Raw genomic sequence first — 13,738 nt, forward strand, 5'->3', positions numbered from 1 at the left:
TTTATTGATTAAATATACTTCATGCAGTAAGTACGATTGATAAACATGCGAGGCTTCTAAGTATTGTACATGTACTGAGCAACTCTTGACTCTTTTGAGTTCCTTTGACTATATACAGATGTAAATGCAAATTGTGGCTGGCAGGATTAGAGGGGCACAAAAATGAGAGGCAGCAAAGTGTAGTGAGATATTTTATGAATAAATTTATCTTTTAGTAAAAGTATAGCCCACTACGACCTCGAATATTACAACTACAGTCAATCGACTTTAACTTGAGCCCTTTGGTGCATCCCGGGGAATCCCCCATGTTTTATACATCTAGCGATGACCTGCGCATGGCGATCTGTCTCACTGTTAGTCTGTACGTTATCTATTTATGGAATATATATATATGTGTATATATATATATATATATATATATATATATATATATATATATATTCATAATACGTGCATGGTGTTAGGGATTACTTGGGATTAAAGGGAAAGACCACGAATCTATAAACTTTCCATTTTACTTGGCAACGTACATACATATAGATAGATAAGAGAGGGGGAGGGAGAGAGTAGGGGGCTCAAGTTAAAATCGGGAGGGTGTAATAGCTCATTGTCCTAATCAGGGACGTACCAAAATACTTATCAAAGTCGGAGCAGTTTCTAGTTACAATATAAAAATCTATAGACCTTTTAGATGATTTACCTACCAAGCGCGTTACGTGAACTATGGGAGGTCTCTTCCTTTGTACTTGCGGACACGTTGCAGACTAGACAGGATCTAAACTGCAGTGTCTATTTATGTGGCGGAAAGAGTCTTAAAACAATGATGCTAAGGATCATGTATAAACTTAGAGCATAATGTCTTCTTCCTTTTCATCACCATCAATTAAACCAAACAATTTCTATGCCTTTTGTAATGTATCCAATGAGTGACAATGGAGGCGGTCATGATCATCTGTGGACTTTGAGTTGCTTAGCTAAAGAGCAAATTATCATTATTTTGGGGGGTTTGGGTGGGATATCACAAGCACCTTTGCGTCCTTAAGTAAAATAATTTCTATGATGAATAGTTCAAGCAAACAGCGTCTCTGGTTCAGGTAGACATTGTAACCTTGTGTTTGCAACCAGTTTTTGAAGTCTCCGTCAACCATCCCATTCTACGACGTTACTGTCACCACTGTTCTAAGTGGTGTAGAAGTCGAATCAATCAAAGAGTTACAACAGTAAGGCATAGGAGTCATCACTGATAACATTAGATTCACTTGTCACCCATACAATAATCTACAATACGTGAACTGCATATCCCACTATCGGAGAAAAGAATGTACGGCGATACGTATACTATGATCACCGTCTGTGATCCTCTTCAGCGTCCAGTGGTTCTTAACCCCTGGGTCGCGACCCAAATTTGGGTCGCCAAGCCATTTTATTGGGTCGCTAAGGGTTTGCAGAAAATAATTATTTTCCCACTACAAATATATTACAATTTGAAGAATTTGAAGTGTTTTGAAATTTCAATGTAAAACCGACAATTTGAAGTTTTCCGTACGTCCGTACAATAATTCTCTACCGTGGCTTGGGTCGCGATGCTTGATTTGTGCAAAATTTTGGGTCGCTGCCAAAAAAGGTTAAGAACCACTGATATAGAGAATCGCAGACAGTGATCGTAATATAAGTATCTTCGAACATTCTTCAGGGTCCATATAGAGGATCACAGACAGTCATCCACAACATTCTTTTCTCTGATAGTGGGATCTACAGTTTATCTTACCAAAGTGTTAGGGTATTTAACTCGTTTACAATATGTATTGTTTCACCAACACTATCATCTATCCGATGGAGACCAAAGACGAAATCTATGATGACTCCTTTCCTAATCACATTCCGGAACTTGGCGTCTAAGACCTTCAAGTTGATAAAGAGTATATTTGAAAGAACTAGAATATAAAATAAGAGTGATTATGGATGAGGGATGCGTCAATGGTTGGATATATCTTAATACGAATAAGTTATAAGTACAACAAAGTCGTTATTTATTTCTAAGGATTTCAATCACAGAACTAATATACAAATCAAAAGTGAGATGTGTAAGACGGTGGTGCTACACTATGTATATGTAATATATATGAATGCATCTTTGTATGTATAAGTTCATCGCACATTTTGACGGTGATTCGAGAAGGGCAAACGTTTCAAGTTTTGCTATTTCTCACTTTTCGTTCTTAAAGTATACAAGGCACATTATGGGTAAGCTTTTTGCTTTCCTTATCTTCACAATTTTGTTCTGTCTTTGCCAGTGTCATTCAATGTGAAAAACGCACGAAAACTTGAGGTTTTCTCAACGTATTCTCAAGTCACGACAGCAGATCATTGACCTCTAGGAGTTAGCCGACCTTGACAGGCATATTATAGGTATATCTTGGTGGAACTCTAATGTCCTCGGGTTTGACGGCACCAAAATCAACGTAACTTGACATAGATTCAGTTTTCCCATTGGTTTTCGAGCGGTTTTCATCGAGCCACAGACTGTCTTGGTTCTTTTTGAGGACTAAGGGCCTCTTACTTTTAAGCGACCTATACTTGTCCTTGATTTCAGAAATCTCTCCAAATTTCCCCTCAGGTCTTAGTTTTGAACTGTGGCGTCTCGCGATGTTCCTCCTCGGTTCGTATTTCTTGAATTTGTCGTGGAGTTCAGAAGTCTCTCCAAAATCACCTTCAGGTTTCAGCTTACTCGAATGTCGTTTGGCAATATTCCTCTGGGTGTTTTGTGCTCTGTATTTGTCACGAAGCTCGGAGACTTCGCCAAACTTTCCTTCCGGTCTCAAGTTGGACCCATGGCGTTTGGCAATATTTCTATGAGAACCAAAGCTTTTGTATTTGTCATGGAGTTCAGAAACTTCCCCGAATTCTCCCTCAGGTTTGATGTTCGCACTGTGCCGTTTTGCTATGTTTCGTTGACTTGGAAGTTCTTTATATTTATCATGGAGTTCCGAAGTTTCCCCAAAGGTGCCTTCAGGCTTAATGTTCGCACTGTGTCGTTTAGCAATATTTCTCTGTGTTGGAAGTTTCTTATATTTGTCATGGAGTTCTGAGGTTTCCCCAAAACGTCCTTCTGGTTTGATATTTGCACTGTGACGTTTAGCGATGTTTCTTCTGGTTGGGAGCTCCTTGAATTGGTCCTGGATCTCAGATGTCTCCCCGAAGTCGCCCTCAGGTCTTATGTGATCACTGTGACGTTTAGCAATATTTCTTTGTCTCGGCATTTCTTTGAACTTATCATGGAGTTCAGATATTTCTCCAAAATCTCCTTCGGGTTTTATGTGGTCGCCGTGAGGCTTAGCAATGTTTCTTTGACTCGGGAGTTCTCTGTAACTATCATGAAGCTCTGATGTTTCTCCAAAGTCCCCTTCTGGTTTTATATTAGCACTGTGACGTTTTGCAATATTCCTCTGTCTTGGTGTGTTTTTGTACATGTCATGTAGTTCTGATATTTCTCCAAAATCTCCTTCAGGCTTTATATTAGCACTATGACGCTTGGCTATATTCCTTTGAGTCGGGAGTTGTTTGTATTTATCGTGGAGTTCCGAAGTTTCCCCAAAGTGTCCCTCAGGTTTCATATTAGATCCGTGACGTTTAGCAATGTTTCTCTTAGTTGGGAATTTCTTGTACTTGTCACGAAGCTCTGATGTTTCCCCGAAGTCTCCTTCAGGCTTTATATGATCACTGTGGGGCTTAGCAATGTTTCTTTGGGTAGGAAACTCCTTGTAACGATCATGGAGTTCTGATGTCTCCCCGAAGTCACCCTCAGGTTTAATGTTCGCGCTATGTGGCTTAGCAATGTTTCTTTGTGATGGGAGCTCCTTGTACTTGTCATGGAGCTCTGATGTTCCTCCAAAACCTCCCTCGGATCTAATATTAGCACCGTGAGGTTTTGCGATGTTTCTTTTAGCTGAGAACTTTTTGTATTTATCATGGAGTTCTGACGTTTCTCCAAAGTCACCTTCAGATCTGATATTAGAACCGTGGGGTTTAGCGATGTTTCTTTGAGTTGGGAGTTCCTTGTACTTGTCATGAAGCTCTGATGTCTCTCCAAAATCACCTTCAGGCCTTATATTAGAACCGTGAGGCTTTGCAATGTTTCTTTGAGTTGGAAATTCCCTATATCTGTCATGAAGCTCTGACGTTTCACCAAAATCTCCTTCGGGATGAATGTTTGCTCCATGAGGTTTAGCGATATTTCTTTGGGATGGGAGTTCCTTGTACTTGTCATGGAGTTCTGATGTTTCTCCAAAGTCGCCCTCAGGTTTTATAGTAGAACTGTGGGGTTTTGCAATGTTTCTTTGAGTTGGGAGCTCCTTGTATCTGTCATGGAGCTCCGATATTTCTCCAAAGTCTCCCTCAGGTCTTATATTAGGACTGTGGGGCTTTGCAATGTTTCTTTGAGCTGGAAATTCCCTATATCTGTCATGAAGCTCTGACGTTTCACCAAAATGTCCTTCTGATCGAATGTTTGCTCCATGAGGTTTGGCGATATTTCTTTGGGATGGGAGTTCCTTGTACTTGTCATGGAGTTCTGATGTTTCTCCAAAGTCGCCCTCAGGTTTTATGGTAGAACTGTGGGGTTTTGCAATGTTTCTTTGAGTTGGGAGCTCCTTGTATCTATCATGGAGCTCTGATACTTCTCCAAAGTCTCCCTCAGGTTTAATATTAGAACTGTGGGGCTTGGCAATATTCCTTTGAGCTGGAAATTCCCTATATCTGTCATGAAGCTCTGACGTTTCACCAAAATGTCCTTCTGATCGAATGTTTGCTCCGTGAGGTTTGGCGATATTTCTTTGAGATGGGAGTTCCTTATACTTATCATGGAGTTCCGATGTTTCCCCAAAATCACCCTCAGGTCTTATATTAGAACCGTGGGGTTTGGCGATATTTCTTTGAGATGGGAGTTCCCTATACCGGTCATGGAGCTCAGACGTTTCCCCAAAGTCTCCCTCGGGTTTGATATTTGCACTGTGCCTCTTTGCAATGTTTCGCTGAGTGGGCAGTTCCTTGTACTGAGCATGGATTTCCGATACTTCACCAAAATCTCCTTCTGGTTTGATGTTTGCACTGTGCTTCTTAGCAATATTACGATGACTTGGTAGTTCCTTATATTTGTCTCGAAGTTCGGACTTCTCTCCAAAGTCACCCTCGGGCTTCAAGGTTGCTCCATGTTTTGCTGCAATATTACGTTGAGTGTCGAAAGGTATGTACCTGTCCTTGATTTCAGACTTCTCTCCAAACTGACCTTCGGTTTTGATGTTCGATCCATGTTTGGCTGCAATATTTCGCTTGGCTGAGAATTTTTTGTACTGGTCATGAAGCTCTGAAGTTTCACCAAACTGACCTTCTGTCTTAAGGTTTGACTCGTGCTTGGGAGCAATGTTCCTTTGAGTCTCGAGCTTCTTGTATTTGTCACGAAGTTCAGATACCTCTCCAAAATCGCCTTCTGGTCTTAAGCTGTACCCATGACGCGGCGCAATATTTCGTTTTGTGTCGAACTGCTTATATCGGTCACGAGTTTCTGAATCCTGTCCGAAAGTTCCTTCAGGCTTTAACGTGGATCCTTGTTTGGAAACAACTGGACGATGAGAGTCCAGGGCTTTGTATTTATCCTTCAACTCGCTTGTCTCTCCAAAATCGCCGAATGATCCCAAGTTGTCCGCCTTTCTGTACGCAAATTTACCTTGAGGCTGATAATTGGAGTGATAATCAGAGTTTTCACCAAAGTGTCCTTCCGTTGTTATGTTTGGCCGAACTTTGCGATTTTCAGGACGCGAGGGTTCATATGGAAGGTACTGATCCTTCTCAGTACTTCCACTGAACTCTCCTCCTATTTCCAGGCTCCCGGTCATCTTTAGTTCTTGTGACCGTGGACTTTACAACAATATATATTTTTTCACTTGATTACTTTATCATTGCCTCGGGATACATATGTTGGAGCAAAGTAAACCAGGCAGCACTTTCAGTATCTTCACCAAATTCAAAAGCTGGAGGGCTGTTTACCTTTCTGACCTAGAGGTAATTCGTCTGACAGATCAAGAACTACTGTAAACTATTTTCGGCGCTTTTCTTTTTGATTCCGAAGATGGTTTGCCGCTACCTGTTATTCACTATGTTCAGCTCCTGCATGAAATTGGTCAATATACTATTTATCAGTTATTCTCTCTACTTATCGTGAGTTTCAAGCATTTGACTAAACTTTATCCAACTTGTCTTTGCATTTGAATTTTCTTATATTTTTTGTTGTATTCCGTTTCCTCTGAAAAGTCACCTTCTTGTTTAAGGTTATCTACTCTTTTCTTTACTCTGGAACGCTCCCCCTTAAACTCCCTGTACTTGTCATGTACTTCGCTTATTTCACCAAAATCTCCTTCTTGTCGTAATGTATCTGGAGCTTTCTTGAATTCGTGTCTCTGTCCTCGTACCTCCTGGTATTTGGTGTGATACTCCGTCTCACGTGATAAGTTCCCTTCTTGTTTTAAGTTGTCAGACCTTTTCTTCGGCTTGGACCGTTCACCTTCAAATTTACGGTACTTATCGTGCACTTCACTAATCTCTCCAAAGTCTCCTTCTTGATGAAGGTTGTCATGGGCTTTCTTTGGCTGCTGTCTCTGCCCTTGGAGTTTCTGGAACTTGGTGTCGTATTCTGTGTCTTGAGTAAACCTCCCCTCTTGTTTCAGATTATCAGACCTTTTCTTTGCTTTTGATCGTTCACCTTCAAATTTCCGGTACTTATCATGCACTTCACTTATCTCTCCAAAGTCTCCTTCTTGATAAAGATTGTCAGGAGCTTTCTTTGGCTGTTGTCTCTGTCCTTGTAGTTCCTGGAACTTATCTTCGTACTCAGTATCTTGGGAGAATGCTCCTTCTTGTTTTAAATTGTCCGACCTTCTCTTCACCTTTGACCGTTGTCCTTCAAATTTTCGATATTTATCGTGGACCTCACTAACTTCACCGAAGTCTCCTTCTTGCCTGAGGTTATCAAGAGTTTTCTTTGGCTGTTGTTTCTGCCCTTGAAGTTTTTGGTACTTCGTGTCGTACTCAGTGTTTTGGGAAAATTTTCCTTCCTGTTTCAGATTGTCAGGTCTTTTCTTTACTTTGGAGCGCTCTACCTGAAAATTTCGATATTTGTCCTGCACCTCAGTCTTTTCTCCAAAGCCCCCTTCTTGTCGAAGACTGTCTAGGGCTTTTTTTGGTTGTTGTCTTTGACTTTCAAGTTTTTGGAATTTTGTGTCGTATTCCGTATCTTGTGAAAACTTTCCTTCTTGTTTAAGGTTGTCTGATCTTTTTGTGGCCTGTGGACGCTTTCCATGAAACCTCTTATATTTTTCTTGTACTTCAGTGACCTCGCCAAAGTCTCCTTCTTGCCGAAGATTATCAGGAGCCTTCTTCGGTTGTTCTCTTTTCCCTTGAAGCTTTAGAAATTTAGTGTCGTATTCTGTGTCTTGTGAGAAGTTTCCTTCTTGTCTAAGGTTGTCTAACCTTTTCTTTGCCACTGATCTCTCCCCTTGAAATTTTCTATACTTGTCTTGTGCCTCAGTGACCTCACCAAAATCTCCTTGCTGTCTTAAGTTATCCGAAGCTTTCTTCGGTTGTTGCCTTTGGCTTTGGAACTTTTGAAACTTTGTTTCGTATTCGGTGTTTTGAGAAAAGTTTCCTTCTTGTTTCAGGTTGTCGGATCTTTTCTTCACCTTTGATCGTTCCCCTTGAAATCTTCTGTACTTGTCCTGGACTTCGCTAAGTTCACCAAAATCACCTTGTTGTTTTAGGTTATCTGAAGCTTTTTTTGGTTGTTGTCTTTGGCTCTCAAGCTTCTGAAATTTGGTGTCATATTCGGTATCCTGTGAAAATTTTCCCTCTTGTTTTAGGTTGTCAGATCTCTTTTTAGCCTCTTGACGCTCACCTTGAAATCTCCTGTATTTGTCTTGTACTTCTGTTACCTCACCGAATTCCCCTTGTTGTCGAAGGTTATCTTGAGCTTTCTTGGGCTGTAGCCTTTCTCCTTGAAACTTCTTGAATTTGGTTTCGTACTCTGTGTCCTGTGAAAAATTCCCCTCTTGTTTTAGGTTGTCAGATCTCTTTTTGGCCTCTTGACGCTCCCCCTGAAATCTCCTGTATTTGTCTTGCACTTCTGTTACCTCACCGAATTTTCCTTGTTGTCGAAGGTTATCTTGAGCTTTCTTTGGCTGTAGCCTTTCTCCTTGAAACTTCTTGAATTTGGTTTCGTACTCTGTGTCCTGTGAAAAATTTCCCTCTTGCTTTAAGTTGTCAGATCTCTTCTTAGCCTCTTGACGCTCCCCCTGAAATCTCCTGTATTTGTCTTGTACTTCTGTTACCTCACCGAATTCCCCTTGTTGTCGAAGGTTATCTTGAGCTTTCTTTGGCTGTAGCCTTTCTCCTTGAAACTTCTTGAATTTGGTTTCGTATTCTGTGTCCTGTGAAAAATTCCCCTCTTGCTTTAAGTTGTCAGATCTCTTCTTAGCCTCTTGACGCTCACCTTGAAATCTCCTGTATTTGTCTTGTACTTCTGTTACCTCACCGAATTTTCCTTGTTGTCGAAGGTTATCTTGAGCTTTCTTTGGCTGTAGCCTTTCTCCTTGAAACTTCTTGAATTTGGTTTCGTACTCTGTGTTCTGTGAAAAATTCCCCTCTTGCTTTAAGTTATCAGATCTCTTCTTAGCCTCTTGACGCTCCCCCTGAAATCTCCTGTATTTGTCTTGTACTTCTGTTACCTCACCGAATTCCCCTTGTTGTCGAAGGTTATCTTGAGCTTTCTTTGGCTGTAGCCTTTCTCCTTGAAACTTCTTGAATTTGGTTTCGTATTCTGTGTCCTGTGAAAAATTCCCCTCTTGTTTTAGGTTATCAGATCTCTTCTTAGCCTCTTGACGCTCCCCCTGAAATCTCCTGTATTTGTCTTGTACTTCTGTTACCTCACCGAATTCCCCTTGTTGTTGAAGGTTATCAGGAGCTTTCTTTGGCTGCTGTCTTTCCCCTTGAAACTTTTGAAACTTGGTCTCATACTCTGTGTCTTGGGAGAAATTTCCTTCTTGCTTTAGATTATCCGACCTTTTCTTTACTTCCGCTCGTTTTCCTTCATATTTTCTATATTTGTCTCGAACTTCAGTGACTGCATCAAACTCTCCTTCCTGGTGGAGTGTGTCAGTTTTTTTCGTGCCTTTGGTTCTCTCGGCAGCTAATTTCTTATACTTATCTTCGTATTCTGTAGTTCTTGAGAACTCTCCGTTTTGAACTAGTGTGTCAGTGGGCTTTCGGATCCCAGCTCGTTCGGCAGTAACTTTCTTGTACTTGTCTTGTACCTCAGTCCTTCCGCTGAAATCCCCTTTGTTTGTAAGACTGGTCTTGGGCTTGGTAGCGGGAAGTCGGCTTGGGTAGTAGGCAGGATACTTTTCCTTTTGCTCTGTGGCTACTTCAGTATCCCCCTCAAGATGAAGATTGTCGTCTTTTTTGACACCCTGTGGACAAAAAGGAAAGTATTAAGGATCTACCTGGTGTTATCATAGCTTTTTGCATAAATGTATACCTAATGCTTTTGATTGCCACATGCAAATTTTGGATGGTTCTGTAAATTCATAGTTTAGTATCTGCTAGAATGTAATTATTTTTATCAACTAGTAAAGGGCAGAAAATATAATCTTGATAAAACACATAGGCAGAAGTTTTGTTCACATTTATCAATATATATCAAAGAGCGATCACAATGCATGAATTTTGTTATTGTGTGCAACGATTTTACTTTCAAATTATTTTGTCCCAAAGAAGATATACAACATCACCAAAGAACAAACACCTTGGGCTTCATATCATACTGCAGTACATGATCGTACTGAGGCGTATGAACTTGAAGAGATGAATTGGGCCAATCTTGTACTTATAGTTTACCAGTGCCCACCACGAGACTCGCTTATTGCTCTGGGCGACTTCAATGCACCGATTGAGCTGGCTATGATGTAAGCATTGGCCTTCATGGTTCTGGAACCAGGAATATTAACAGATTTCTCCTTTTGAATTTTACAAGGTCCAGGTGGTCCAGATGGCTGAGGATTGGTAGTTTCTGGTTCCAAAGACGTGAGGCAAGGAGATATACATGTTAGTATTCGTTGGAAGATCTTACAGAACTGCAGGATTTATCGGAGTGTTGAATTCTTTGGGAATGATCACAGAATTGTGGTCGCAACACTCAGACTGCGTACTAAATCCAGGAGAATACCAAAATGTAACCCACTCAGGTTCCATCCGGAGAAGCTCAGGGATGATGCGTGTTCCCGGGAATATGTGGTAGCAATCTCTAATTGGTTTGAAGTACTTGGCACTCTTGGGGACGATGAAGAATTGTGGGACACTTCTGAATGTGAAACTTTGAAAGCTGTCGAAAAGTGCGTTAGAGAGCGTCCAAGGTCGAAGAGTAGTGTAACGTCGCGGTAGACACCTGAGAGTATAGAGTTGAGTCGTCCTGCCAGAATGGCCGGGGACTTAGCCTAATACATGATTAGGGCTTCTGTAAGGATGGATAAGGAGAAGTACGCCAGGGGAAATGCTGAGGATGTCGAGGACCACTTTAATGCAAATAACTTCAGGCCTGCTTACCAAACCCTGAAGAAAATCCTCTCCAAATCTGTAATCCAGAAGAGCAAAGTCAGGACAGTTAATGACTAGCTAATGTCAGGCATGGAGGGGTGTAGCATCTTTGCCGAGTACTTTGAGCAGTTAATCATGGGTAGCCCTCCAAGCAGATAGCTTCCCCTTGATAGTGTTCAGGTGGCGGCTCCTGAGCCACCGATAGACAAATCTACGTCCTTTCTGACAGAAGTCAAAGAGGTTGTAAGTTGAAGGGTGGAATGACAGCTGGCTTCTGCAACATTAATGCGGAGTTGTTGAAAGTTGGAGGTGAGATCGTGATCCCTAAGTTGAATCAGGTTTTGTCTGCTGCCTGGCAGTCCAATGTCATTTGCTCTGAATGTTAAAAGGGTCTGGTTGTTGTGGTATAGTGTAATTGGTATAGGAGACTAATGCAACCGCGTGCCCTGACCAACAGCGACGAACTCGAACAAAAGTCCCTTTCATATGTCCAACAAAGACTCCTTTCTCATATGTGTGCTGAGCGTGTAGCATCTTCGATCACACAGTCAGTTCCCCTATAGACTCCTTGGGCACATGTGCCTTCTCTGTACTCATAACCCACCGATTAATAAACCCCTGAATCGTGCAACCTGTTTCATTGCTGCCCCGGCAACTTTGCTTGCAAATATGGCGCAGTAAATAGGATACTTGCAGTTGTTTTCAATTGCAAGCACCCTTGCAACATGCAACAGTGAAACACAAGCACGGTTCGGTAATCGGTGGTGTAACAATGAACGAGTGACAGTAACGTGACAATACACGATCCGTCGGTGCTCGCGTAAACGAGGTGTTAAAGGAATCCTGCAATAGTGTGCACGTCGAACCGTGCCGTATCGTGCAGTGCAGTTCAGTGGAGCACTACCGTACGACGCGCTTTGACGGGCCCGTAGAGGACCGAACAAAGAGGCCCTTTGTCCCACCCCCTTGGATACAGCGCCTTGGTAGATCGAGTTCTAGCAATTCGAGTCTTTGTGGAACGCCAACTTGATTTTCAGTAGGGGTTTCTTGCAGCCTATGTCGATCTCAAGAAGACATTTGACTCGGGCCACTCTGTGATAGAGTGCTGTAAAATATGGAGATGTGTCTAGCATATTTTCTGTTAATTCAGGAATGAGGCAAGGGCGTGTCATCGCTCCAACACTTTTCAACATTAGCAAGGACTGGATATTGGACAGAGTTGCTTATAAGTGTCGTTGCATGTGGCGGGGATAATGAGGTTTTGGTAAACCTCACATACCTTGGTATATTATAGTGGTGGATCATATCAGGGAGTACTTTGAAGGATTGGCATTACCCATGGTGTTATGATCATGCTCAACCAAAGTAAATGTCTTTATCGATATTGATGCAGGAGGACTAAGATCTGAATTTTCAAGTCATTTGTGCTTATTGCCCTGCTGTACGGCTGTGGGACATGGACGTTGAATATAGACTTGAAGAGGCGTCTCGGGGTCTTTGATCCCAAGTGTCTCCGGAGAATCATCGGGTTTCGCTGGAGTGACTTTGTATCAAATTAGAGACTGTACTGTGAGGTTCAGTCTAGGCCAGCTATCAGCATAATTCGTGAACGTGAACTCCGGCTTTATAGGCATCTGGCACGTTTCCTTGATGTTGATCCCACTCACGGAGTTGTCTTCAACATTAACATCTACAGACTTGATTAAGTACTTCTGATAGATAGCTGAGGGACATATTCTTGAAAGGGTCTGATCACAGGGGTAGATTGACCCTACCGGAGGCGTTTTATCTTTCTTAATGCTCTTGTAATTTTACATCATAGTAATCTTAAGACTATCCACCTTCCAACGCTGGATCATGGCTAGAATTTTTATAGCATTGCCCGAGTACTGCTTTGTAACCATAATTTGAATTCATCAACAGGAACTATCAGAATGTTTCTCTTTTATGGTGAGAGAGAAAAAGTCCATCTGGGAGCAACCTTGAAAAAAAAAGAAAAGAAATAAAGATAGAAACGTAAAAACAAAAACCAGGTCTGGTCTTACCTGTTGCTTGGTGTAAACACCATGAGATCTATAGCTATCCTTGCTCTCGGTGGTTGGATCAAAGTAACTGTCGGTCTCAAACTCGTCTACCTGCCTGAAGAACTGTGGCTGCTCGTAGTTGGATACAGCTTGGTAAGCTTCTCTGTGTGTAGTTGTGTTGTAGTCGAAGTTGGGATCGTATCCGTACGAAGTTGGGTCACTGTGAATAAAAGAGGGAAAGTTAGGTTCATTGATATTTGCAGTTCGTGGTCGGTCGGAGATCTTATATGAATCTTTCTACAAGAGACTACCAATGGAACTCCTTTCCCAGAAGGATCGTTGATTGATGCTGTAATGATTATAATTTATCTTATACTATTTGTTTTTTGTTTTGTTATCATTTGTCTGATTTTCGTTTATCATTAGTTATGTCAATTTATTATTATTTACTATTTACCTGTTTGTTTATTATTTAACTATACCTATGCATTTATTTATGTATTTTATTTGTCATTTACATTATTATAGTTTTTATTTATTATCTTATCATTAATATGATTTTTTTTTCGCATCCGACCTAGATATGGATCAAAAGGTCTCCTGTCGGCATGCTCCGCCTTTGAAATCCTTTGTAATCCTTTGTATTGTTTAGAATTACACAATTTGGTTACCAGATTTACATTTCTTTTTGAACAACAAAGCTTAGGTCAACATCTATCTATCTATCTATATCTATCTATCCATCTGTAGACCAAGAGCTTTTTCCCTCTTATAAGGGGGGTAGCCAAGCCAAAGTTATGTACCTACTCCCACCCATTCCACTCCCACCCACTACCCTTTCCCCCCTCTCCCATTAGCTCCTCGTGGATGACGGGTCATTCCTGTATCAACATACATACTTTATTATCGTGCATATTGATTTGTTACGGTAATACTACCAAAGAAGGTACGATTACTATAGCTAGCTATAGGCGTATCAATAACCACTCTTTTAGTAGCTGCTACCAAAGTAACAAGACAGCTTATCTCAATCTAAACGTTTGTTTTGAGGATCACTGGGTAAGTACGACAAAACTTGC

At 41.3% G+C, this 13,738-nt stretch overlaps 2 protein-coding genes across 2 annotated transcripts in view; both read right to left on the reverse strand.

Annotated features, from left to right (window-relative positions):
- Positions 1 to 396: 396 nt before the first annotated feature.
- On the reverse strand, positions 397 to 5,894 carry LOC143041422 (uncharacterized). The gene has a single exon (XM_076213267.1). It carries the CDS (start codon positions 5,889 to 5,891, stop codon positions 2,382 to 2,384), a length of 3,510 nt encoding a protein of 1,169 aa, XP_076069382.1. The 5' UTR covers positions 5,892 to 5,894; the 3' UTR covers positions 397 to 2,381.
- A 343-nt stretch (positions 5,895 to 6,237) lies between these two features.
- LOC143041388 (uncharacterized) overlaps positions 6,238 to 13,738 on the reverse strand; it is a 129,982-nt gene continuing 122,481 nt past the window's right edge. The window contains exons 3-4 of the mRNA XM_076213212.1: positions 12,681 to 12,879; positions 6,238 to 9,512 (exon numbers count right to left, since the gene is read on the reverse strand). Coding sequence (XP_076069327.1) covers positions 6,240 to 9,512; positions 12,681 to 12,879 — 3,472 coding nt within the window. The 3' untranslated portion in view covers positions 6,238 to 6,239. The remainder of the gene's footprint in view (positions 9,513 to 12,680; positions 12,880 to 13,738) is intronic.

Source organism: Oratosquilla oratoria, chromosome 31 (assembly GCF_046742065.1).
Source record: "Oratosquilla oratoria isolate Oo_2021 chromosome 31, ASM4674206v1, whole genome shotgun sequence".
Classification (NCBI taxonomy): Eukaryota; Metazoa; Arthropoda; class Malacostraca; order Stomatopoda; family Squillidae; genus Oratosquilla; species Oratosquilla oratoria.

Excerpts from the sequence above, each read along its gene's own strand:
- LOC143041422 (XM_076213267.1), bottom strand. The coding sequence starts at position 5,891 with ATGACCGGGAGCCTGGAAATAGGAGGAGAGTTCAGTGGAAGTACTGAG.